Source organism: Somniosus microcephalus, chromosome 7 (assembly GCF_052327205.1).
Source record: "Somniosus microcephalus isolate GS21.2 chromosome 7, FLI_Smic_1.0, whole genome shotgun sequence".
Classification (NCBI taxonomy): Eukaryota; Metazoa; Chordata; class Chondrichthyes; order Squaliformes; family Somniosidae; genus Somniosus; species Somniosus microcephalus.
In genome coordinates, this window is record NC_140993.1 from 153,204,958 (window position 1) to 153,230,958 (window position 26,001).

Consider the following 26,001-nt stretch of genomic DNA (forward strand, 5'->3'; position numbering starts at 1 on the left):
AATTAGTTAAAAACTAAATTATAAGCTAAAGTTAATTAAACACTTACAAACCTCGACTTGCCCATAGCGGGCAACGTCGGTGGCAGATCTCGACCCTGCTGCTGTCTCCATCCCGGCCTCTGAAATTACTTTCCGATGATTGGGCTTGTTAAGCCCGCCCAGCGCATTTCCCGGCCAATTGAAGGAAGTGGGTCTAATGACATTATTTATGACACGTCATTAGCCGGTTTCCTTAAAGGGGCCATGCCCAAATTTAGTTTGATATTTGTGCTGTCAGTGTTCTACAGCATTGAGGTGCCGCAAACACGGACAAGCCCTGAATGGAGGTGCAGGGCTGCACCCAGGCTCTCCCATGACTCCCTGCATATGCTTATGGAGGGAGTCACAGCATGCAGGGAGGTCCTCTTCCCTTCCCATGAGTGGAAGAGACCTCCCCAGGACACCAACGTAGTCCGGTTTCACATTGCACAAGAGGGCACAAGCAGGGATGTAGTCAGGAGGACCTGGCTGCAGTGCTGCAAACCTTTCAATGATCTCAGTAGATCACAAAATGTTACTGCAAAGCCACACTCCACCTCATCCTGCTATGCCACTCATCACATTCACCTCACTCTGCCTTCCCTACCCTACTCATATACATCCTTACTCACACCAACTTACCTTGCAACTCCATCCATCCCTCTCTATCTACATTATCACTTCCCCATCTCACAAGCCACCCCTCACACTCACCTTCATCCTTGTCCAATCATACCAACTAACAACACACAAGGGTAGGCACTTGGGTGTTTTAGCCAATGTTCATGTGAAGTTTCTGTTAATGTGGTGTCAAACATTGAAACCTTTATTTTTAACACTTTGCGTTCTTGGAAAGATTTGTGTGCACCTTTGGAAGTGAATTAGTGAGTTGCAGTGAATGCTGATGGGTGTGAAAGGAATGGCTTGGGCATTGTAGGGATACTTCATGTTGTTGGTGTGGGGGTGGTGCCAACCTGGCACATCATGTGGTCGCCAGGGTGTACACCGTCAAGTGAATTAAATGTGGCCATGGTGAGGCCATTCCTGGCCTCCTAGGCAGCAATGTGGTCGGGTGCTGATGCCCTCTGTACTGTGCAGCACCAGGTGATTGCGGAGAAGTTTGTTGTTGTTGGTGCTGCTGGTGTGCCTGGTGCTGCTGGTGTTGGGGCTGGTCGTGGTGGGATTCTGAAGACCAAGGGCACCCACGCTGATGGAATAGATTGCAGGTGAAGTAGAGATGACAGAAGCGATCTGTCAATGGTGGGAGAGGTAATGAGGTCAGACTGGATGGAGACTTGTGTAAAAACTTGCAGCGTGGTGAATCTGTAGTGGAAATGCAGTTTAGAGAAGCTAGTGGTTAAGCGAACATTTCTCAATCAGCTGGGAGCTATGACTTGACATTTGAAGCTGTCAACTCATCAGCTGATTCAATGGCCACTGACCTCCCGCCTCAGCTTCAGGCCTCAGTTTCCCATCTAGGCACAGCGGGAAACTGGTGGGTGACCTGTCAAATCCAAAAAGCTGTGAAAAAAAGTTAAATGTCTGTAAACAAGCCACTAATGATTTTACTTGTCTCCCCCACTGCTGCCTATTGGGTCTGCTCAGCGCTGACAGACCCGACATTGGGACAGTCCAGTGTGCGCGTTTTGACAGCTGGTTCCAGACCCGCTGTCAATCATTTTAAATTTAACAGCTGACCCACCACCCATCCCGTCCACTGAGAGCTGGCAAAATTCCGCCCATAATCTTTAATTAAATAAATAAATAAATAAATAAATACAACAAGGTTATATAGGGATGGCAGTGCAGTTGGTGTGCCACAACTGCAGCACTGGGACTTTGTGGAGAGTGTCGCGACCATGTCTTCAGTAAGTGTCTGCATCTCGGGGAACTTCAGCTCTTAGTTGTTGAGCTGGATTCCGAGGTGCAGACATTGTGGGGCATCAGGGAGGGGGAGACTTACCTGAACACTTTGATCCAGGAGGCGGTCACACCCCTTAGGTTGGGTAGTGGTACAGGTCTGGTTAGTGGTCAGGGACAGGAGGGCGTGACTGCGACTCAGGCAGGTAAGGTGACCCAGGTTCAGTGCTGGAGGAGACTCGACCTTTGCCCTTATCCAGCAGGTATGAGGTTCTTGCTTCCTGTATGGATGAGCAAACTTACCATGGTACAGGCGGCCATTCAAGCGGGGAGAATGAAAAGGAATGTTGTAGTAGTAGTAGGGGCCAGTATAGTCAGGGGGATATATGTTATTCTCTGCACCGGCGACCAGGAGTTCCGAAGGCTGTCTTGCCTGCTCAGTGGCTGGGTTAAGGATATCTCCTTGTGGCTGGAGAAGAATTTGAAGTAAGAGGGGGAGGATCCAGCTGTCGTGGTCCATGTTGGAACCAACGACATAGGTAGAACTAGGAATGAGGTTCTGCTGAGAGAGTTTGAGGAGCTAGAGTTCAAATTAAAACGCAGAACCTCATTGGTTCGGATTATTACCTGAGCCACGCGCAAATCGGCATAGGGACAAGCAGATCAGAGAGTTAAAAGCGTGGCTCAAACAGTGCTATGTGAGGAAGGGGTTTCAATTCATGGGGCACTGGCACCAGTACTGGGGAAAGAGGGAGCTGTTCCATGGGGACGGGCTCCACTGATACCGGGCTGGGTCCAGTGTCCTGACGAATTGAATAACTAGAGCTATAGATCGGGCTTTAAACTAAAAAGCGGGGGTGGTGTGGTGGGATGGGTGGGGGGGTGTTGGAGGGTGGTGTCAGGTGAGGGCAAATTTAGAAAACTAAAGAGAATACTCACGGCAATGGAGCAGTGTAGCGATTTGGGTAAAGATAAGCAGAGTGTGAGAGGAAGGGACAGAGAGTTTAATGGTAATAGTGCATTAGCCAATAAGGTGAAAGCAGGGAATAATAGTAAAAAGTTCAAATTAAGGGCTCTTTATCTGAATGCATGAAGCAGTCATAACAATATAGACAAATTAATGGCACAAATAGAGATCAATGGGTTTGATCTAATAGCCATTACACAGACGTGGTTGCAAGGTGACCAAGGTTGGAAACTAAATATTTTAGGGAGCTTGACGTTTTGGAAAAGACAGGCAGAATGGAAAAGGTGGGTGCAGCCCTGATAATAAACATGACATAGGACAGTCATGAGAAAGGATCTAGGCTTGGAAGATCAGGAAGTCAAATCGGTATGGGTGGAGATAAGAAATAATATGGGGCAGAAAACATTGGTGGGAGTAATTTATTGGCCCCCTAACAGTAGCTATACCATTGGACAGAGTATTAACAAATAATAGGAGCTTGTAACAAAGGGAATGCAATAATCGAGGGGGATATTAATCTTCATAAAGACTGGGCAAATCAAATTGGCAAAGGTAGTCTGGAGGACGAGTTCATGAAATGCATTTGAGACAGTTTCCTGGAACAGTACGTCATGGAACCAACCAGGGAACAGGCTATTTTAGATCTTGTATTGTGTAATGAGACAGGGTTAGTTAGTAATCTCATAGTAAACGATCCTCTGGGGGAGAGTGATCATAATATGATACAATTTCACTTTAAGTTTGAGAATGAAATACTTCAGTCCGAAACAAGAGCCTTAAACTTAAATAAAGCCAATTACATAGGTATGAGGGGCGAGTTGGCAAAGGTAGATTGGGAAATTAGATTAAAAGGTATGACGGAAGATAAGCAGTGGCAAACATTTAAAGAAATATTGCAAAATTCTCAATGAATATATATTCCATTGAGAAATAAAAACTCCACAGGAAAAGTGATGTATCCGTGGCTAACTAAAGAAATTAAGGATAGTATTAGCTTAAAAGAAGAGGCTTATAATGTTACAAAGAATCGTAGTAAGCCTGAGGATTGAGAAAGGGTTAGAAACCAGCAAAGGCGACCAAAAAATTGATAAAAAGGGAGCAAACAGAATATTAAGAGAGTGAATGAGTAAGAAACATAAAAACAGATTGTAAGAGCTTCTACAAGTATGTAAGAAGGAAAAGAGTAGCAAAAGTAAGCATTAGTCCCTTAGAGGCTGAGACAGGAGAAATTATAATGGGAATAAGGAAATGGCAGAGACTTTAAACAAATATTTTGTATCTGTCTTCACAGTAGAAGACACAAAAACCATATCAAAAATAGTGGAGAACGAAGGGGCTAATAAGAATAAGTTACTTAAAGAAATTAATATCAGTAGAGAAAAAGTACTTGAGAAACAAATGGGCCTAAAGGTCAACAAATCCCCTGGACCTGATGGCCTATATCCTCGGGTTCTAAAAGAGGTAGCTGCAGAGATAGTGGATGCATTTTTGTGATCTTCCAAAATACCCTGGATTCTAGAACAGACCCAACAGATTGGAAGGTAGCAAATGTAACCCTGCTATTCAAAAAAGGAGGGAAAGAGAAAACAGGGAACTACAGGCCAATTAGCCTGACATCAGTCACCGGGAAAATGCTGAAATCCATTATTAAGGAAGTGGTAACAGGGCACTTAGAAAACCATAATATGATTAGGCAGAGTCAACATGGTTTTATGAAAGAAAAATCGTGTTTAACAAATTTATTATAGTTTGTTGAGGATGTAACTAGCAGGGTAGTCATACCTAGCACAAGGGAAGATGGTTGTAGTTGTTGGAGGCCAATCATCATAGCCACAGGACATCACTGAAGGAGTTTCTCAGGGCAGTGTCCTAGGCCCAACCATCTTCAGCTGCTTCATCAATGACCTTCCCTCCATCATAGAATCATAAGAGGGGATGTTTGATGATGATTGCACAGTGCTCAGTTCCATTCACAACTCCTCAGCTAATGAAGCAGTCCGTGCCCGCATGCAGCAAGCCCTGGCCGATGTTCAGGCTTGGACTGATAAGTGGCAGATAACATTCTCGTGACACAAGTTCCAGGCAATTACTATCTCCAACAAGAGAGAGTTTAACCACCGCCCCTTGACATTCAACGGTATTACCATCGCCGAAACCCCCACCATCAACATCCTGGGGGGTCATCATTGACTAGAAACTTAACTGGACCAGCCATGTAAATACTGTGGCTACAAGAGCAGGTCAGAGGCTGGGTATTCTGCAGTGAGTGTCTCACCTCCTGACTCCCCAAAGCCTTTGCAGCATCTACAAGGCACAAGTCAGGAGTGTGATGGTATACTCTCTACTTGCCTGGATGAGTGCAGCTCCAACAACACTCGACGCTATCCATTTGATTGGCACTCCATCTATAACCTTAAACATTCACTCCCTCCACTGCTGGTGCACCGTGGCTGTAGTGTGCACCATCTTTTTTTTTCTTTATTTGTTCCTGGGATGTGGGCATCGCTGGCAAGGCCAGCATTTAATGGCCCAGAAATTCGGGTCTCCACGGGTGAGTACGCACAGGGTACTCACCCATAGGCCCAATGGAGGTGCCGTTTTCCTGCATGCACTGCGCATGCGCGGGAAACCGGCACTTCCGTTCCCCTGAAAGCAGGGGTTAAGAGGTCGTACGCGTGCGCGGGAGAGGCTGCGCGTGCGCATCGAACTTTGTTTTTTTTTGCAGGTTTTCCCGGGAGGGTAAGGCCTACTTTTTACAAGGTAAGTGGTGAATTAATTAAAATTAAAACATTTTTTCCACAGGTTTATTATTTTTAAACACTTTAAAGCAAGACAAGTTTATTTTTAGCCCCGTTAAAAAATAAAATTATTTTTTTCAAAAATTTAAATTATTGTTTAAAATAGTTATTTCATGTAATTTATAGTTTATTTAAAAAATGTGATTTAAAAAAAATTTATTTGAAGATTTAGTGCTGTTTTGGGGCCGTAGTATTTATAAGTTTTGACAGTGCTTCCTGTCAATCTTATGAATGGAGCATTCCCTGCTCCGATTGGCTCCCCACGGCCCACGTGATCCCAGGGGACGTATCGAACTAACTGCACCCCTGGGATACGCAAGCACTGCGCACCGGCAGCTGGACCAGGCCCCGGATCGGAATTCCACGGGGGCCCACAGCTCAACGGCCGGCGCGCAAGGTAAGTGCAGGTCGGGGGCTTGCACCCGCGGGAAGCCCCCGACCCAAATTTCTGGGCCATTGCCCATCCCTAATTTTCCTTAACTGAATGGCTTGCTAGACCATTTCAGAGGGCAGTTAAGAGTCAACCATATTGCTAGATGCACTGCAGCAACTCCCCAAGGCTTCTTCGACAGCACTTCCCAAACCCGTGACCTCTATCACCCTATAAGGACAAGGTAAGCAGGTGCATAGGAACACCACCACCTGCAAATTTCCCTCCAAGTCACACACCATCCTGACTTGGAAATATATTGCCATTCATTCGTCACTGGGTCAAAATTCTGGAACTCCCTCCCTAACATCACTGTTGGAGTAGCTTCACCTCACAGACTGCAGCGGTTCAAGAAGGCAGCTCACCACCACTTTCTCAAGGGCAGTTGGGGATGCGGAATAAATGCTGGCCTTGCCAGTGACACCCACATCCCATGAGCGGGGTTGGAGTATAAGAATAAGGAAGTCTTGCTACAATTGTACAGGGCCTTGGTGAGACCACACCCGGAGTACTGTGCGCAGTTTTGGTCTCCTTATCTAAGGAAGGATATACTTGCCTTGGAGGCGGTGCAACGAAGGTTCACTAGATTCATTCCTGGGATGAGAGGGCTGTCCTATGATGAGAGATTGTGTAGAATGGGCCTATACTCTCTGGAGTTTAGAAGAATGAGACGTGATCGCATTGAAACATACAAGATTCTGAAGGGGATTGACAGGGTAGATGCTGAGAGGTTGTTTCCCCTGGCTGGAGTGTCTAGAACTAGGGGGCATAGTCTCAGGATAAGGGGTAGGCCATTTAAGACCGAGATGAGGAGGAATTCCTTCACTCAGAGGGTTGTGAATCTTTGGAATTCTCTGCCCCAGAGGGCTGTGAATGCTGAGTCTTTGAGTATATTCAAGGCTGAGATAGATAGATTTTTGGACTCTAGGGGAATCAAGGGATATGGAGATCGGGCGGGAAAGTAGAGTTGAGGTCGATGATCAGCCATGATCTTATTGAATGGCAGCGCAGGCTCGAGGGGCCGTATGGCCTACTCCTTCTCTTATTTCTTATGTTCTTATGGAACGACTCCTCTAAAGATACAATAAATGGTGTGTTTGTTTGAGAAGGGATGCAGAGTTGGTGTAGTGTTTTAGTGGTACATGCCTATTGTTGTGATAATTTGGGAGGTGCACATCTGAGTCTTGGTGATAGTGATAGAAACACCATCAAGCTTCTGGTGTCCTGTTGTCCATTTTCTGACCGCCTGTCGGAGGCAGTCCCTGCTTCCAAATTGACTTTATTCTGTGAATTATAGAGAATGTTCATTTTGAAACTTCTAATCCAAATATAAAGAAATGCTGATCACCCTTAGCAAGTAGGACCTGTTAGTAACCTGAATGGTAGCACACAACAAGAATAACTAAGGGTAATATTACAAAATTGTGCTCCCAGTTGGCAGCTTTGCCTGCCAGGAGCATATATTGAGAATTTGACACATGATCACCATGATTTTCTGTTTACATTTCCATTAACTTTTTCTTACTGTTTTGTAATACTTCTCGTTGTAATCCTTTTTACAATATGCAAACCAGTTCTTTGCACCGTGGCAAATAAATTTGAAAATTATGAATGACCCCTTCATTGATCTGTTTGAAGAGCAATCTCATTTAATTTCAATTCAGTTGTTCTGAAAATCATAGTACAAACGAATATGACCAGTATAAGGATAAAATTAGCATCATTCATGGGGTAATAATACAACAATAATCATTGTGGCATGAAAAAAGTAACTGCTGGCAATATAAATAGCGGTTACTTTGTGCTTTGGTGTAGAAAATCATGTTTGGCAATGAAATGGAAGCTATATAAAACAATAATTTTGAGGAGAACCGTGCAGCAGCACTGCAGAAGCAATGGGGCTGAAATTTCTCTTCCTTCCCACCCCAACCCCATGCATCCAACTGGAGTGCAATTGAACCCAGTTGAGTTTCCAGGTTCAGCTCATTGGCATGCTTTGGCCCTCATTTGGAGGTGATTCTGTCCCATAGAATGGAACAGGCCTGCAGCAAACAGAATTTCTCCATCCTCACTGCTACTCTTTGCTGGCCTTAAAACTTGAATTTTTAGAGATGTTAGGAGGTTGCAGCTGAATCCTTTTCAGATCTTCCAATCTGAAAGTGCAGGCCACAATCTCCAAAGCCCACTTTCTTTCGGCAACCTTCTTTTTTGGTGTCTTCCAAATGGAAACCCAGGAATATGATGCAAGGAGCATTCTGATGTCACTCTGGTGTCATTATCATACGATTTAAATGCCTCACCTACTGGATAATATCCAAGGTAATGTATATCAAACACAAAGGGGGTGGAGACCAGGTGTAATGACGTCTCCACATATAGAAACATCCGACGCAAGCTCACTGCACTGAAATAGGAAAACTCCCAAATTCTAGTGATGCAAGCAGTGCCTATCAGGGACTGATACAGCAGACAAGCAGAGCAGTTCACAATAATGCCACTGCCACTTCCTGGAATTGGAGTGATCCACTACCCAAGCCACTTAGTAAGGCTCACTCACTAGCACAATGCCCACTGAAAGAGATGTGCCCGCTGAAAGAGACGTGCTCAGAAGTAGGGAACAAAGCCAACAGCTTTGAGATCTTCTGGCTGCTATCCTATATATACAATGAATTTAATCTATCACTATGTGTTCATAGAATCATAGAAATTTACAACACAGAAGGAGGCCATTCGGCCCATTGTGTCTGTGCCCGCCGAGAAAGAGCTATCCAGCCTAATCCCAAATTCCAGCTCTTGGTCCGTAGCCCTGTAGCTTTTGGCACTTCAAGTGCATATCCAAGTACTTTTTAAATGTGATGAGGGTTTCTGCCTCTACCACCCTTTCAGGCAGTGAGTTCCAGACCCCCACCACCCTCTGGATGAAAACATTTCTCCTCAAATCCCCTCTAATCCTTCTACCAATTACTTTAAATCTATGCCCCCTGGTTATTGACCTCTTTGCTAAAATCCTCCCCTCCAGGAGGAGGCTGCGCTGATGCCCACCACCAGTTTAAGTGACATGTTTCGCCTTGCTGCATGAACACATAGATATAGATTAAATTCATTGTGTATATAGGATAGCAGCCAGAAGACCTCAAAGCTGTTGTAAACAAAGAACAATTGCAAAAGAAATTGGAGGGGGATAATCGTGACTACATTTTTCTGCCTGTTTTGTGCTGCGATTTCAGAACAAAATTTAAGTATGTACCAGTGACCTATGTCTCCAGTTTAGACCTATAATATAATATGAGGGATGATTTTAACCCCTTTTGCCACTGAGATAAGGGAGTGTGGAGATTTTAATAGAGGCAGCGTCCTCCCCTCTGGGCTGACACCGTGCTCATGTCTATCACCAGTTTAACTGACATGTTTTGCCCTATGTGAGGCCCTTGGTGCATGTAGGCAAGGGCCTCATAAATATGTAAAAGTTGGGATCCTGTGATGTAAGTAGGACCCTGACGTGATTGTAATGTGCAGTCACGTGAGCCATGCCTGGTGCCAGGCTTGCCAGATAAAGCTGGTGGCAGGCAGGAGCAGGCCCAGAGAAGGGCTGAGAAGGTAAGGCTTAAAACATTTTTACAATCTCCATGTGGACCTGAAGGAGCAGGTTTGTTCCTATCGGCTCCACAAGGAAACTTTGGACCTCCCTTGCCCCGGGCTTCTCCCACCCACCGGCCAAGCACTGATTCCTGCTGGGATTTGTCGGGAGACTCAATTGAGAGATGGAAATGAGGGCTGGGAGTTAAAATGGCCCAGGCACCACTCCAGCATGACCATAAGAACATAGTGTGATGAAATAACTCTGTGTTCTGGCATTTGTGTTCTGGCATTTGTACTGGCTGTTGTTGTTGTACTTGTTAATGTCTGGAATGTTCTACAGGTGTAACCACTAATGCTCCTCCCTAGCCCTGCCCCTCTGGATCCTTCGGATTGGTGGGAGTCTTACTTATAAGAGCTGGGTTTTACTCATAAAGACTGTGTCGGTGATGAATGATGGGTGCCCTGTGTTAATTTGATGTTATGTTCTTAATAAAAGCCTTGACTTTTAAGCCTTAACCTCTTGGATTCAGACCGTTATTCGGCACATCACATAGGAACATAAAATGTAGGAGCAGGAGTAGGTCATTTGGCTCCCCGAGCCTGCTCCGCCATTCAATAAGATCATGGCTGATCTGATCTTGGCCTCAACTCCACTTCCCTGCCTGCTCCCCATAACCCTTGACTCCCTTATCATTCAAAAATCTGTCTATCTCCACCTTAAATATATTCAATGACCCAGCCTCCACAGCTCTCTGGGGAAGAGAATTCCAAAGATTCACGACCCTCTGAGAAATAAAATTCCTCCTCATTTCCGATTTAAAAGGGTGCCTCCTTATTCTGAAATTATGCCCCCTAGTTCTAGATTCCCCCACGAGGGGAAACATCCTCTCTGCAACTACCCTGTCAAGCCCCTTCAGAATCTTATACATTTCAATAAGATCCCCTCTCATTCTTCTAAACTCCAATGAGTATAGGCCCAACCTTTCTTCATAAGATAACCCCTTCATCTCCGGAATCAACCTTGTGAACCTTCTTTGAACTGCCTCCAATGCAAATATATCCTTCCTTAAATAAGGAGACCAAAACTGTACACAGTACTCCAGGTCTGGTCTCACCAACACCCTGTAGAGTTGTAACAGGACTTCCCTACTTTTATACTCCATTCCCTTTGCAATAAAGGCCAACACTCCATTTGCCTTCCTAATTACTTGCTGTACCTGCATGCTAACTTTTTGTGATTCATGTACAAGGACCCCCAGATCTTTCTGTACCTCAGCATTTTGTAATCCCTCCCCATTTAAATAATAATTTGCTCTTTTATTTTTCCTACCAAAGTGAATAACCTCACATTTTCTCACATTAAACTCCATCTGCCAGTTTTTTGCCCACTCACTTAGCCTATCTATATCCTTCTGGTGATTCTTTGTATCCTCCACATAATTTGCTTTCCCACCTATCTTTGTATCATTAGCAAATTTAGCTACATTACACTCGGTCCCTTCATCTAAGTCATTAATATAGATTGTAAATAGGTGAGGCCCTAGCGCTGATCCCTGCGACACCCCACTAGTTACAGTTGGCCAACCTGTAAATGACCCATTTATCCCGACTCTCTGTTTTCTGTTAGTTAGCCAATCCTCTGTCCATGCTAATATATTACCCCCAACCCCGTGACCTCTTATCTTGTGTAGTAACCTTTTATATGGCACCTTATCGAATGCCTTCTGGAAATCCAAATACACGACATCTACTGGTTCCCCTTTATCCACCCTGCTCATTACATCCTCTAAGAACTCCAGAAAATTTGTCAAACATGATTTCCCTTTCATAAAACCATGCTGACTCTGCTTGACTACATTATGATTTTCTAAATGTCCTGCTACCACCTTCTTTATTAATGGACTCCAGCATTTTCCCAATGACAGATGTTAGTCCAACTGGTCGATAGTTGCCTGCTTTCTGTCTCCCTCCTTTCTTAAATAGGGGCATTACATTTGCGGTTTTCCAGTCCGCTGGGACCTCTCCAGAATCTAGGGAATTTTGGTAGATTACAACCAATACATCCACTATCTGTGCAGCCACCTCTTTTAAGACTCTAGGATGCACGCCATCGGGTCCAGGGGACTTGTCCACCTTTAGTCCTGTTAGTTTACCTAGTACTTTCTCTCTAGTGATAGTGATTGTTTTAAGTTCCCCACCCCAATAGCCTCTTGATTATCCATTATTGGGATGCTTTTAGTGTCTTCTACCATGAAGACCGATACAAAATATTTGTTCAAGGTCTCCGCCATTTCCTTGTTTCCCATTATTAATTCCCCAGACTCATCTTCTAGGGGACCAACGTTTACTTTAGCTACTCTCTTCCTTTTTATATACCTGTAGAAGCTCTTACTGCCTGTTTTTATATTTCTTGCTAACTTACACTCATAATCTATCTTCTCTTTATCATTTTTTTAGTCATCCTTTGCTGCTTTTGAAAAATTTCCCAATCCACTGGCCTTTCACTATTCATTGCAACACTGTATGCTTTTGTTTTTAATTTGATACCATCATTTACTTCCTTAGTTAGCCATGGATGGTTCATCCTTCTCTTAGAGTCTTTCTTTCTCACTGGAATATATCTTTGCTGAGAGTTATGAAATATCTCCTTAAATGTTTGCCACTGCTTTTCTACAGTCTTACCCTGTAATATATTTTCTCAGTCCACTTTAACCAAGTCTGCCTTCATATCTTTGTAATTACCTTTGACCAGGTGAGCTTGACACTCGTCTCGAAGCCCCTATGCCAAACTCGCACCCCGATTTAAGATCAGATCTATAATCTGTCATTTCTGTAAACTGTTATGATAATATTTCACCTTTATAGCTACATCGACTCAAGAATGTCACGTCTGTTAGGAATCCTGCAAATGAAATAAATGTACATAATACAGCTGCAACTAGAAAATTAAATGATTAATTAACACAGTGGGAGCCAGAACAGTGAGTGCTGTGATAATAGGTTTTGAATACATGGCATAGGCATGGAAACAGCTTTTTCTTAACTGTCATTATTCATGTCACCAGGGATGAAGTAACAGTTATGAAGAGAGACTTGAGAAGTTAGGGCTTTTTTCACTACACCTGAATAGGTTAAGGGATAGAAATCTTCAACATTAGGGAGGATTGTGATAAGGTAAATAGTGATGGATTGTTTCCATTGGTCAGCCAGATAAGCAGGCAGAAATTTAAGATAATCATGAAGAATTAAAGGGAAGGTTAGAAAAAACTATCTTGACACTATTTTTATGATGTGGAATTTTCTGCCACAAAGTAGAGTCCATAAATTGTTTTCAAAAGGAATTAGATAGTTACTTGGAAAAAAAAGAGGGGTGAGCAAGAGAGTGGGATTAGACTAGGTAGCCATGTGGTGAAAAGCATTGGTGCAAATTACCTGGTTCTGTGCTGCACCATTTTATTATGATTCTATGTATAAGTATTTATATATGTACTGATCTGTGAGAGACAGGTAGTAGTAATGTTGGAGCTGATTTTCGGCTGCTCTGCACCCGAGAATGTCTATTTCTTGGGCATAAAAGCAGAAGAAAAATGGGTCTTTGCAAGTCCTGTGCACTTCTGGGGATTTCCCTTAGGGGAGGCAGAGCACTTCTACCTGGACAAGCCTGTAAATGTTTGATGTGGGAATGATGTACACATGCCTCCCACCTGTGCCAACTGAACAGTGGGGTCCTGGTAGTGATTTGAATCAACAAGCATAAGCAGGTTGAGGGCACTTCAATTTGGGCTCAGGGAGAAAGTAGGGAGGCAGATCGACTCCCATCATATCTTTGGATGGACAAACGATTAGATTATTGTAAATAAAAATCACTATAATTTTTAATAATTCTGCTGTAAGAAACAGTTCAAGTTCATCAAGCTTTGACAGAATCTCAATGCCTCTTCAGCCATTTTTTCAGGGTCAGGGTCATTTAAGTAATTTGGGCAGGTTTTTCATCTCTGTCAGGTTAAGGGGTTGGAAAATAGCTGTGGAAGGCCTCAGCAGCATGCTGTGGTGTATTGTGGCCAATGCCCTCTGGGCCCGACTAAAAAAAAAACCCTTAGCCGATGCAATTGATCTTCCCATTATCAGTTGTGAAGGCTGTCGTGGGCCACTAAATTCTAAATTTCTGCCCCTGTCATCATAACAACTCTGTACACCTGGAACGTATGTATGGGCATTCCCAGCAAACAGTGTTACTAGGGCACAAATGCTGGAAATTATATTGAATGATGTATTCCTGTAATTTTCATGGGCTTTGAATACCCCTGTCCGTATTTGGCAAATGTATTCTATGTCCTTCATCACTTTTAATGGACAAGAGCAAGTATGTCATGGGAACACTATCACCTCCAAGTCACCTGACATCCTGACTTGGACATATACTGCTGTTTCTTCATCATCGATGGGTCGGAATCCTGGAATTCCCCACCAAACCCCTTATTGGATGCACTATCGCCACCACCATCACAACAGCTTGCATTTATATAGTACTTTTAACATAAACGTCCCAAGGTGCTTCACAGAGGTGTTATTAAAAAAGGACAACAAGCCAAATATTGCTGTACTTCTGGGAGTAGGCTGCCTACCTATCCCTCTGAGTCCTCATTGGTGTATTGCACAGGGAACCCAAAAGAGAAAGGGTAAAAATAGCTTAAAAGGAGGAATTGTTCTTAAAAAAATCCAACACAGTATTATTGGAATCCCATCACTATCTTCAGCTTTTAGCAGTGTTCAAACATAGAGGGTGATTTTAACCCTGCCCGCCTGGAACAAACCATGGTGAGGTTGAGCAATGAAAATTGCCTGTGGGACTCACCCAGCAATGCCTCGGGCCTCACACTGCCAAGTTCAGGATGGTTTGCCTCCCGCCTCCGCAGCTGGCCTGATTTAAAATTGGGGCCATCATTAGAGTGAGGAGAATCTGGTAACTTGCATTTACTTGGTTTTTCTGTTTCATGCAGATAATCCTGTCACATACAAAGTAGAAGGAAACCGACAAGCCTTAAAAGTGTTTTTCTACCTTGAGAACTACAATTTTGAGCAGCTTCCTCAGAGGTTAAAGAATGGAGGCGGTTTTAAAGTTCACCCAGTGCTCTTTACACAAGGTATGGGATACTTTCCACATATCACAGTTTTGCTGTTGCTGCATTTTCTCTGATCCTGCTTATTGCTTAAAATTCATAAAACTGAGTACTGAAATGTCTCTCCCATATAGCAATGGAAAGTATGGAGGGCTATTACTACACAGACAATGTGTCTGTGGAAGAACTCCAGGCACAGATCAATGCAGCTTCTCTGGAGAACGTAAAACGATACTGTCAAAAGCTCAGGTAAGGGCACCATTTGTCCTACATTTTGTGATGAATGTTTCTAGTTGATAGAAGTGTTTTTGAATATTGGGAATCATTCAAAAGAGGCATTCTTTTCTTGTAAATTATCTTGCAGTGCTATTCAGCAGTTAGTAAATAGAAGGAAGTACAGTAACTCCAGTTGGTAACACAGTTACATCCTGACAATACTGAGTGGGTCGCTCACTGAAAAGCAAATCAGTTTACAAAATAGAATGATAGACTATAGCAGTGCTGGAGCTAATTTGCTTTTTGCCAGGAATCTGCCAGAAAATTCTACAGTCAGGCAATTAGCCAACCAACTAATTACCAACCTCCAAACCTGGACTTTCTGATGCCAGCCATCTGTTATTGCAGTGAAAATTGGGTGACTGGCATCAGGAAATGGGCACCAGGGTCTGCCTGGTGGAACACCTTCCCGCTCTGCCCACTGACGTATATTCCCTGGGACGAGCTCAACAACGATGGTAGTTACCACCTTAGATAGGCAGCTGCTTCATTTAAACATCAATATTGCAAAATCTTGACTCGGGTCTCTTAGAATAAAATCCACCGGAATCTACGTATTAAAAAATTTACCTAACTATGGCAGCAGTATTCAATCCTTTTTATATCAGGACCTCCTTTTATAAAAGTGTAAAGAGTTGTTGCTATATACAGCTGTGACATTGAGAGAGTGAAGTTCCTCCTGTTAATAATTTTACTGAAAATGTTATGATGTTGTTTTGTACTCGGGCTCACTTTTTACTATAATTATCTACAGAAGAAATTTAATCCCAAAGATATTTGTAGATTTGTGTTTTAAATTGAATAGGAAACTGGACGGTGAGAGCAAGGATTTATAAAATCCAAAATTAAGGAAAGAAAGCTCCCCTTCATTATTTTTTACGGTATAACAAATGTAAGACTAAATTTTTAATTATTAACTTGTACTAAATTTTACAGATTGACTTGAGAGAAATATATAGAACCTTCGAATCTTTCAGACAATTCAGTCTTGTGCGTAGTGTGCATCCATTTTATATTTTTCTAATGTTAAAGCTGCATTTGACATTTTCTGCTGTTTTGCCTTTTTTTGTACCATTCACTTATTGGTAAGGACATCTTCAGCTGACCTGAACAATAGGGATGGCACTGTCATTGACAGTGAAGGTCCCCATCTCCCTCATTTTTTTTCTCTATGATTCCTTTCACATGAGCAAAGAATCATCTGCAATATGAACCCCTATGCACCCTCCCCCCGACACACATGTATCAAACAGGCAATTGATGCATAGGTCAGGATGCCCAGAACTTTCCTCTTTCCCATTGAATACCAATAGAAGCATGACATAGCTGCCCAAAATCAGCTTAGTGCTGCATTTCACAGATTAGATAGGTCATTAATGGTAGACATGCAGCCATCTTCTGTTTCATGATGTAAACATTCATTGTGCAACTGGGTTGATTTTATGTGTGACGCCCTTTGAAGTACCAAGGGTATCAATTGAAAGTTTCAGCTTGTATGTGTGCGCTGTTGAAGTATGAATATACAAAAAAATGAAAGAGCCGTAAGATTTTGCGTGGGCTTGGCATGGACCAGCAGTAAATGTGAAGCACATTGACAGGATAATTTAGTGACAGGGATACTTGAGCCTTCTACCTCATAAATTGTAGTATTGAATAATCTTATCCTGGCAACTTCCCTGATGTGTGTCATATTCTTGCACATCTGTTCCTAAGTCCTGTGGGTACTAGGGGGGAAAAATTCAGTTGTTTGCGCCTCCTGTTAGCGCCTTAAGAGGGCGCCAATTGGGGCACAAAGCAACTAGAGGCCGGGCGCGGCGATGTTTGTGCCGCTCGCGAAATTAACTAGACATTTTGCGGCGGCGCTAAACACTTCCGCCACGATCTCCTGCGCCGGCAGATTGTGACGTCATTCAAGTGCGCAACGCCCCGTTAGCGCCCCGGACCGGATATTGAGTGGCGCCCCCTGCCGCTAGCAACGACAGGTTGAGGAGAGCGTTATGCTGTCAGAAAGGGACTAGGGGAGCGCTATTTAAAGGCGACCGCTTCCTGCCTTTTTTTGTCGGTAACATTTTTGTACCACGCAGTCAGATTGAGAGAGAGAGAGACTTCTGGAGAGATTCAATGCCATGTGAAAGAGTTTTGAGTACTGAGCAGCACTTTGCAGGTTTATTTTGATTTGCCCTTCCTTGCTTCGCCAGCACTCTGAAGTAGCGCCTCACTCCTCGGCATTTGCGCCTTAAGACAGGTGTGAAGCACCTGATTTATCGCTCCAATCACCTCCAGGGGTGATAAAAGCCAAGTTTGCTGTCAGAGGCGATAATTAGTGCCAGGCGCTGAACTTTGCGCACGGCCGATAACGGCGCCCCAAATGGGGCGATACCGAATTTTTCCCCCCATACATATTGTTGACTCTAGCTTTCATCTTCTGCCAAGTACTCTGCACTGCCGTCCTGTGGAGCAGTGCCCTGGAAACCCAAACAGGGCAGCTCTCCTTGCAACTACCTCATGCAGCAACACCTCCATTTTACCGGCATCAAATGGGATTCGAGTAGTCATCGCTTCATTACATGCCTCCAAATTCTGCTTCCTGCCTCCGCATTTATTTTGCCAACTTTCTTTTGCCCCTTATGGAATTTGTAATGGCTAAGTATAGTTTTAAGATATTTACAATCTTTGTAAAAGCTACAACAAGTTTGTACCTCGTGAAGTGGTGCGCCGATAACAACCTGGCCCTTAACATCAAGAAAACCAAAGAAATCATTGTGGACTTCAGGAAGTCTAAAGGCGGAAGTCACACCCCCATCCACATCAATGGGGCTGTGGTGGAAAGGGTGGACAGCTTTAAGTTCCTCGGAGTCCACATCACGGAAGACCTCTCCTGGTCCCTCAATACATCCTCTCTAGTGAAGAAGGCCCAGCAGCGCCTATATTTCCTAAGGAGGCTGAAGGGGTGCAACCTGTCACCCCTGATCCGCTCTAACTTTTACCGCTGCACAATAGAGAGCATCCTGACGAACTGTATCACAGTATGGTATGGCAGCTGTAGCTACTATGACCGGAAAGCCCTGCAGCGAGTAGTCAAAACTGCCCAACGCATTACCGGCACCCGGCTACCGACCATATAGCACATATACCAGAAACGCTGTTTACGGAGGTCACGGTCCATCATCAAAGACCCTACCCACCCCAGCCACAGTCTGTTCGCCCTCCTGCCATCTGGGAGACGCTACAGATGCATTCGCACCCGTACGACCAGATTTAGGAACAGCTTCTTTCCCAGGGCTGTCATCCTACTGAACTCCACAAATAAACTCTAAAGCCTGCACATCTGCCAATGCACTTTATTATGGTTATGTTTATGTTAATGTATTACAAGCCAAATGTATGTTGAATGTTTAAATGTCTTAATCTAAATGTACACTCTCGGGAGCTGCAAGCCTACATTTCGTTGTACTGCACTTGTGCACTAACAATGACAATAAAAGTTGATTTGATTTAAAGTTAAGCAGCATAGTTCACCAAAAAATGTGTGACTGCATTGCCACCATCCTCCTGAACAGAACTTGGATACATATACTACATTGAAACGTGGTTCCATAAGTTGTAGATGCGGAACTTAGGCAACAACTGCTCGTCTGTGCTGTTGAATTGTCAGTGTGATTGAGGGATTTATAAAGGACAACTTGCAACATGCCAGCCACCTTGATCTTCGTGACTCCAAGTGCAGTGCTGTGTACCATGATTGCTGACTGCTTAATCCAGGTCCTTATGTAATCACCAATCATTGCCAGCTCTGGTGGAAACAACACAGATAAACAGAGGGTGAGGCACAGAGTAGTGGTGATGGTTGATGAGCGGCCATACTAGTAGGGCGGATACTCAGCATGCTAAGTGCCCCTACTGAGTCATATGTGGTTACAGACCTTCGTGGAACTACTTTGAAACAGAGACTGGTAGAACAGCATTGTATTGTGGGCTCACATGCCTCCTTGGACATGATAATAGAAGGTAGTCTGGCTGATGTGGAGGAGTCCAACTCCTGGAAATTCTCTGCTGGTTTCCACTCAATTGATATCATGCAGCTCTGGTTATCTAGACTGCAGTCTTTCATGGAACATGTGGCAATGCCAATGGCATCTGCGGTGGAGACCCCAGTTAGACAAGCCACTTGCATAATAGAATCAATTCTCATGAATGTTCCCACTGCTGCAATGGGGGCTTTACTTTGAAATCTCAAAATGCAGTCATGGTCAACTTCAAATTGCATGAGGCAGGATTGCAGATAATTATGATAGAGGAATTCCAACACCTCACAGTTGCCCACTGTTATATGTTGATGAATATCAGTGGGTGTTGTGAGGGGAGCAGTGACATGTATGAAATAACACAGGACCAGCTAGTTGGCACTCAAACAGTTCTGTACCATCATGTAGCCTACACAAGTGACAGTAGTGCCACCCTTGAAAGTACTAGGCCAGCAGAGGCCAACAAAGAGTCTTGGTAATGATGCAGGACTTCTATATCCCTAGTGTACCAGTTGCCTATGCATCCACCACCTGACACCCTCAACTAAGGAATATGACACAAACACAACCCGCACAGAGAAGTTCACATCACGCAGGAAGCAAATGAGACAATAAAACACATTAAACGTGTGCTCTAGTAACAATGTACAATTTAATAAAATTAATTCACTTCTGATATATCCTGTAGTCTTTTATTCTGTGGGAGCCTAGATGGTCCAAGTGCCATAAAAACTGAAGGCAATGAAGAACCTCCCTGTCTCTAGTAGTGCATTCTAGAAGGTTGACTGCTTCTTGTAATACTAAGGCTAAGGATTGCTCTTTTTTCCATGTAACTCGACAGGCCGCCTAAATAACTGATTGTTGCAGTACAACTACTGCCTGGGGCAGTATCTGCTGCAAGTCGTATGCCCTCTGTGAACTCTGCAGGCCCAGATTGTTCTCTCCTCCGCCTGCTCAATTGTGATACATATGCCAATGGTTGCTACACCCATGTTCTCAGACAGGAAATTACTCAGTAATATTCAGTTCTGTCATTACCATTGTGACAGTTAGAAATCTTTCCTTCTGTTAAACTCATTAACTTCAGGTCTGACCTAAAAAACAGAACTGCTTTTGGTTTGACTTTGCAGCTAAGGAATGTTGCTCAAAGCATTGGAAAGTAAAATTTCTTACTTTTTGCTGGGCTCTAACTATGTTTTTGTAGGGGTATAAATACTCAATCAATACTATACATGTACCACTCATCCATTGGCGCTTTCTCCCAATATTCCACCACTTTTTAATCCACGTCAAAATGTTATCTTGGCTCAGTGGTAGCACTCACACTGCTGGATCAGCAGGTTGTGGATTCAAGACTTACTGCAGCAGTTGAGAACATAACCGAGGCTGACACTTCTGTGCAGTACTGAGGGGGTGCTGTATTATCAGATCCTTCAGATGAGACGCTAAACTGTGCTCATGTTCATGCAGACATTAAAGATCCTGTAGCAGTATGTGAAGAAGAGCAGGGCGTTCGCCTGGTTTCCTAGCCAACATTTATCCCTCAACCAACATCACCAATACAGATTAACATGGAAGGAGCTGTATCAGTGCAAGATCTTTCCCCATTAGTGAACAGAGGATTGTTGATCTCATCATGAAAAATAAAATCAATGATTGCTGAAGTTACTGCCAGATCATAGCTTCCAGTAGGTTTCAGTGGCCTATGGTAATGGTTACAAATAAGTTATTGAAAGTTAGTTACACCAACAGGATAGAACAGAATAGCAGTAATACTGTTAATTTAATTTTCCTTGATAATTTTTAGCATTACACTGTGATATAAAGTACAGAATGAAGAATAATCTCATTCTGCGAGGCTGTATAATGTGAAGCTGATGCTGGTAATTTAGGGACATATTTTATGCAGTTCACCAATTTGGTGAAATTATAAAGCAGTATTTCTGCTTTATGCTCATGCCCACATTTTTGCTAAAATTGGCAAACAGAAAGAATAAGAAAGCTCCCGTAGACATGTTAGAGGAGGAATCAGTTTACAAAACCTTTGCAAATTACTTGTCTCCAGCCATGGAGTTTCTATAAGAAGTTTAAATGCTCACTAAGTGTGCCACTCTAAAATCACACCACCATCATTGTACCACAGACCAACACTGTCCAAGGGAACTACAACCACTCAGAGGAGTTAGATTTACTCTGAGAAATTCAAGCACTCTAATTCTGTTTCAGATTTCTCAAGTCTTGCCCTTTTTGTGGAGAAGTGTACAGTCAATGTTGAATAATTCAAATAAAATGGCCCAGAAATTCGGGTCAGAGGCTTCCCGCGGGTGCAAGCCCCCGACCTGCACTTACCTACTGCGCCGGCCATTGTGCTGTGCGCCCGCATGGGATTCCGATCCTGGGCCTCCTCCAACTGCCGGTGCGCAGTGCTTGCGTATCCCAGGGGCGCAGTTAGTTCAATGCGTCCCCTGGGATCACGTGGACCATGGAGAGCCAATGGTAGCAGGGAATGCTTCATTCATAAGTTTGACAGCCTGTCAAACCGATAAATACTATAAGCCTCAAAACATCATTAAATTTTCAAATACATTTTTTTTTAATCACATTTTTTAAAATAACTATAAATTACATGAAATAACTATTTTAAACAATAATTTAAATTTTTGAAAAAATGAATTACATTTTCTAACGGGGCTAAAAATAAACTTACCTTTCTTTAAAGTATTTAAAAATAATAAACCTGTGGAAAAAATGTTTTAATTTTAATTAATTCACCACTTACCTTGTAAAAAGCAGGCCTTGCGACTGTTTTTTAAAAGTGTAACTCCTGGAGACTTACCCTCCCGGGAAAACCTGCAAAAAAAACGTAAGTTTAATGCGCACGCGCAGCCTCTCCTGCGCACGCGTTCGAACTCTCAACCCCTTCTTTCAGGGGAACGGAAGTGCCGGTATCCCAAGCATGCGCAGTGCATGCAGGAACCCGCACTTCCATTGGGCCTACGGGTGAGTACCCCATGCGTACTCACCCGTGGAGACCCAAATTTCTGGGCCAATAGCAAAATATTACAGATGCTGGAATCTGAAATAAAAACAGAAAATGTTGGAAATACTCAGCAGGTCAGGCAGCATCTGTGGAGAGAGAAACAGAATTAATGTTTCAGGTCGATGACCTTTCATCAGAACTGGAAAAAGTTAGAGATATAACAGATTTTAACCAGGTGCAGAGGCAGGGAAAGGAGGGAGGGGAAGAAAGAACAAAAGGGACGGTCTGTGATAGGGTGGAAGGCAGGAGCGGTTAAATGTTGCAAATGGGGATGGCAGAATCAGCAACAGCTGCCATCTGAAAAAATAGGGGCAGAGGTAATCGTCTGAAATTGTTGAACTCGATGTTGAGTCCAGAAGGCTGTAAAGTGCCTAATTGAAAGATGAGGTGCTGTTCCTCGAGCTTCATTGGAGCAGTGTAAGAGGCCGAGCTCAGAGCGGAGAATTAAAGTGACAGGCAACAGTTCGCTGTATTCACTGCTCACGATGCGGTCTCCTCTACATTGGGGAGACCAAACGCAGATTGGGTGAGCACTTTGCGGAACACTTCTGTTCAGTCTGTAAGGGTAACCCCGAGCTTCCGGTTGCCTATCACTTTAATTCTCCCCTCCAATCCCACTCTGACCTCGGCCTCTTACACTATTCCAATGAAGCTCAATGTAAGCTCGAGGAACAGCACCTCACCTTTCGATTAGGCACTTTACAGCCTTCTGGACTCAACATCGAGTTCAACAATTTCAGCCCATAACCTCTGCCCCTATTTTTTCAGGCGGCAGCTGTTGATGATTCTGCCGTCCCCATTTGCAGTATTTAACTGCTCCTGCCTTCCACCCTATCACAGACCGTCCCTTTTGTTCTCTCCTCCCCTCCCCCTCTTTCCCTGCCTCTGCGCCTGGTTAAAATCTGTTACATCTCTAACTTGCTCCAGTCCTGACGAAAGGTCACAGACTTGAAACGTTGGGCCAGTAATTCCGGTCCCAACGCGTGAGTACGGATGGTGTACTCACGCGTGGGCCCGTTGGAAATGCTGGACTTCAGCATGCACAGCGCATGTATGGGAAACCAGCATTTCCTCCAAGGGGTTCAGAGGCGTTGAACTTCCTTCTTTTTGACAGGTTTGCCCGTGTGCAAGGGCCTGAACTTTTTAGACATATAAAAAGGAGGCGTAAGGACTTGATTCTTGAAGGTAAGTGGTTTATTATTTAAAATTATAACATTTTTTCCACAGCTTTATTGTTTTTAAGGACTTTACAGTAAGGTAAGTTTATTTTTAGACCCGATTTCTTAAAAAATTACTTTTTTCAAAAATTTGATTAATTGTTTAAAATAGTTTTTTATAGTTATTTATAGTTTATTTAATTATTGGGATTTTTTTTAAATTTTATTTAAAGTTAAACTAGTCTTTTGGGCGCCCGTACTTTTCATGAGTTTGACAATTCTTACTATCAAACTCATGAATGAAGTTTCCCCTCCCCTGATTGGCTGCACAGTGCTCACCTGATCCCAGCCGGCACATCGCACTAACTACGCCGCTGGATCAGGCAAGCACATCGCGCCGACATCTGAACCGGGCCAGTGACAGGAATTCCAAGCAGGCCCAGGCTTCAGATATCGGCGCGCCGGGTGAGTGCACATCGGGGGCTTGCACGCGCGGCAAGCCCCTGATCCTAATTTCTGGCCCGTTAACTGTGTTTCTCTCTCCACAGATACGGCCTGACCTGTGCACGAACAAAGACCTAGGGGTATATGTGCACAAATCGTTGAAGGTGGCAGGGCAGGTTGAGAAAGCAGTTAAAAAAGCTTATGGGATCCTGGGCTTCATGAATAGAGGTATAGAGTACAAAAGCGTGGAAATTATGATGAACCTTTATAAAACACTGGTTCGGCCTCAACTGGAGTACTGTGTCCAATTCTGGGCACTGCACTTTAGGAAGGATGTGAAGGCCTTAGAGAAGGTGCAGAAAAGATTTACGAGAATGATTCCAGGGATGAGGGACTTCAGTTACGCAGATAGACTAGAGAAACTGGGGTTGTTCTCCTTAGAGCAGAGAAGATTGAGAGGAGATTTGATAAAAGGTATTCAAAATCATGAGGGGTCTGGACAGAGTAGATGGAGAGAAACTGTTCCCATTGGCAGAAGGGACGAGAACCAGATGTCACAGATTTAAGGTGATTGGCAGAAGAACCAAAGGCGACATGAGGAAAAACTTTTTTACTCTGCGAGTGGTTATGATCTGGAATGCAATGCCTGAAAGAGTGGTGGAGGCAAACTCAATCACAGCTTTCAAAAGGGAATTGGATAAGTACCTGAAGGGAAAAAGTTTGCAGGGCTACGGGGAAAGGGCGGGGGACTGGGACTAGCTGAAGTGCTCTTGCAGAGAGCTGGCACGGGCTCGACGGGTCAAATGGCCTCCTTCTGTGCTGTAACCATTCTATGATTCTATGACCTGCTGAGTATTTCCAGCATTTTCTGTTTTAATAATTCAAAGTTGTTTTTTGCTGTACAAAATGGAATTAAGCAGTGCAAATAAGAGTAAGCTGGGAATTTGGTGCTAAAAATTAATGTTCAAATAATTTGAATGATACAATTTGGTATTCAGAGGATTGGATATCGATAAATTGAACTTTGCATATATGTTTGAGATTGCCACAAATTCTAGAAGCAGAGGAAACAGAACAAGAAGGTGCACAGACAGTATAGATTAACTACTTCAAGCAATGGGAAGTGAACTTGTTGCACAGTTGTGCAAAGGCAGTGGATGCAGCTAATGTGAAGAAAATTAAGGGAGAATTTATTCGATATTTGAGTCCATTGACAATTAAGAGGTATTTGTTTTTGGGACAGGACTGATGGGCTGCAGAATCCTCTACTTTCCTATGTCCTTGCAACACAACTGGTCCACATTCCCAACCTCACAAACCAATTTACAATGAAAATGCAAGAAGCAAATAGTTGAGTGACCCTATTTTAAAAAAAACTCAGCTTATTTACCTATAGAATTGCAGTTTCAGTTTGTTTTCTAATTAAGTTGGTTCTCTCCTTGATTATACAATTATAATCTTCCACCAAAATCTAATTTAACCATCTGAAAGATAGAAAACTTTCTAGTTCTGTTTTACAACCATCTCAGGTTAGTGCCAACTACAATGCCTTTCAATTTGAAAGCAGGCTTGATGCTATTGGCGCATCTGTTATCCATTTCCCTAAAGCAGACCTCAGTATAATTCCTAATCACATTACAGACTGTCTTTCATAACTATCCTATTCTCACCTATGTACAATGAATACTCATTGTTTATTTTGGACAATGAGCTGCAAAAATTATATTGAAAACAAATTCAGTAAATGATATGACAAGAAGGCAGATCAAGTGAAAAGAGGTCTCAGAGCTCACAGCTAGGTCTAGCTTGTCATTCACACTCTGTCTTGGTTATGATAGAATTGTTCTTCTGTCGACATCAGTCTGAAATATCAGTCAGTCCCTGGAGAGCAGCTGTAATAATTATTCTGCAGTTTCAGCAACACAGATTCCAAACCCTGGAAAATTGTTTGTATCAGAATGCCTTAGGTAGTGCTATCATATCAGTAAAACACATCCCTAATCCTTGAGTGCTGGCAGCCTGGCACTGCATTAGGTATCCTTATATTAAATACTAGCTGGAGTGCCCGGCGGTGCCGAGGCTTTTTTGAGGGCATGTTGTTGTTGGAAGAGAGAGAGAGAGCAACTGGGGGGAAGAGAGAGAGCGACTGGGGGGAAGAGAGAGAGCGACTGGGGGGAAGAGAGAGAGCGACTGGGGGGAAGAGAGAGAGCAACTGGGGGGAAGAGAGAGAGCGACTGGGGAATAGAGAGAGCGACTGGGGGGAGAAGAGAGAGAGAGAGAGAGATTG

At 43.5% G+C, this 26,001-nt stretch overlaps 1 protein-coding gene across 7 annotated transcripts in view; it reads left to right on the forward strand.

Annotated features, from left to right (window-relative positions):
• Positions 1-26,001, forward strand: part of prex2 (phosphatidylinositol-3,4,5-trisphosphate-dependent Rac exchange factor 2) — a 943,088-nt gene that overhangs the window by 719,839 nt on the left and 197,248 nt on the right. For 6 of the 7 annotated variants that reach the window (XM_085993112.1, XM_085993115.1, XM_085993113.1 and 3 more), the window contains 2 exons: positions 14,653-14,796; positions 14,907-15,021. In XM_085993112.1, coding sequence (XP_085849238.1) covers positions 14,653-14,796; positions 14,907-15,021 — 259 coding nt within the window. Of the gene's footprint in view, positions 1-14,652; positions 14,797-14,906; positions 15,022-26,001 lie in introns of those variants that run through there. The other variant, XM_085993119.1, reaches the window with a different exon arrangement.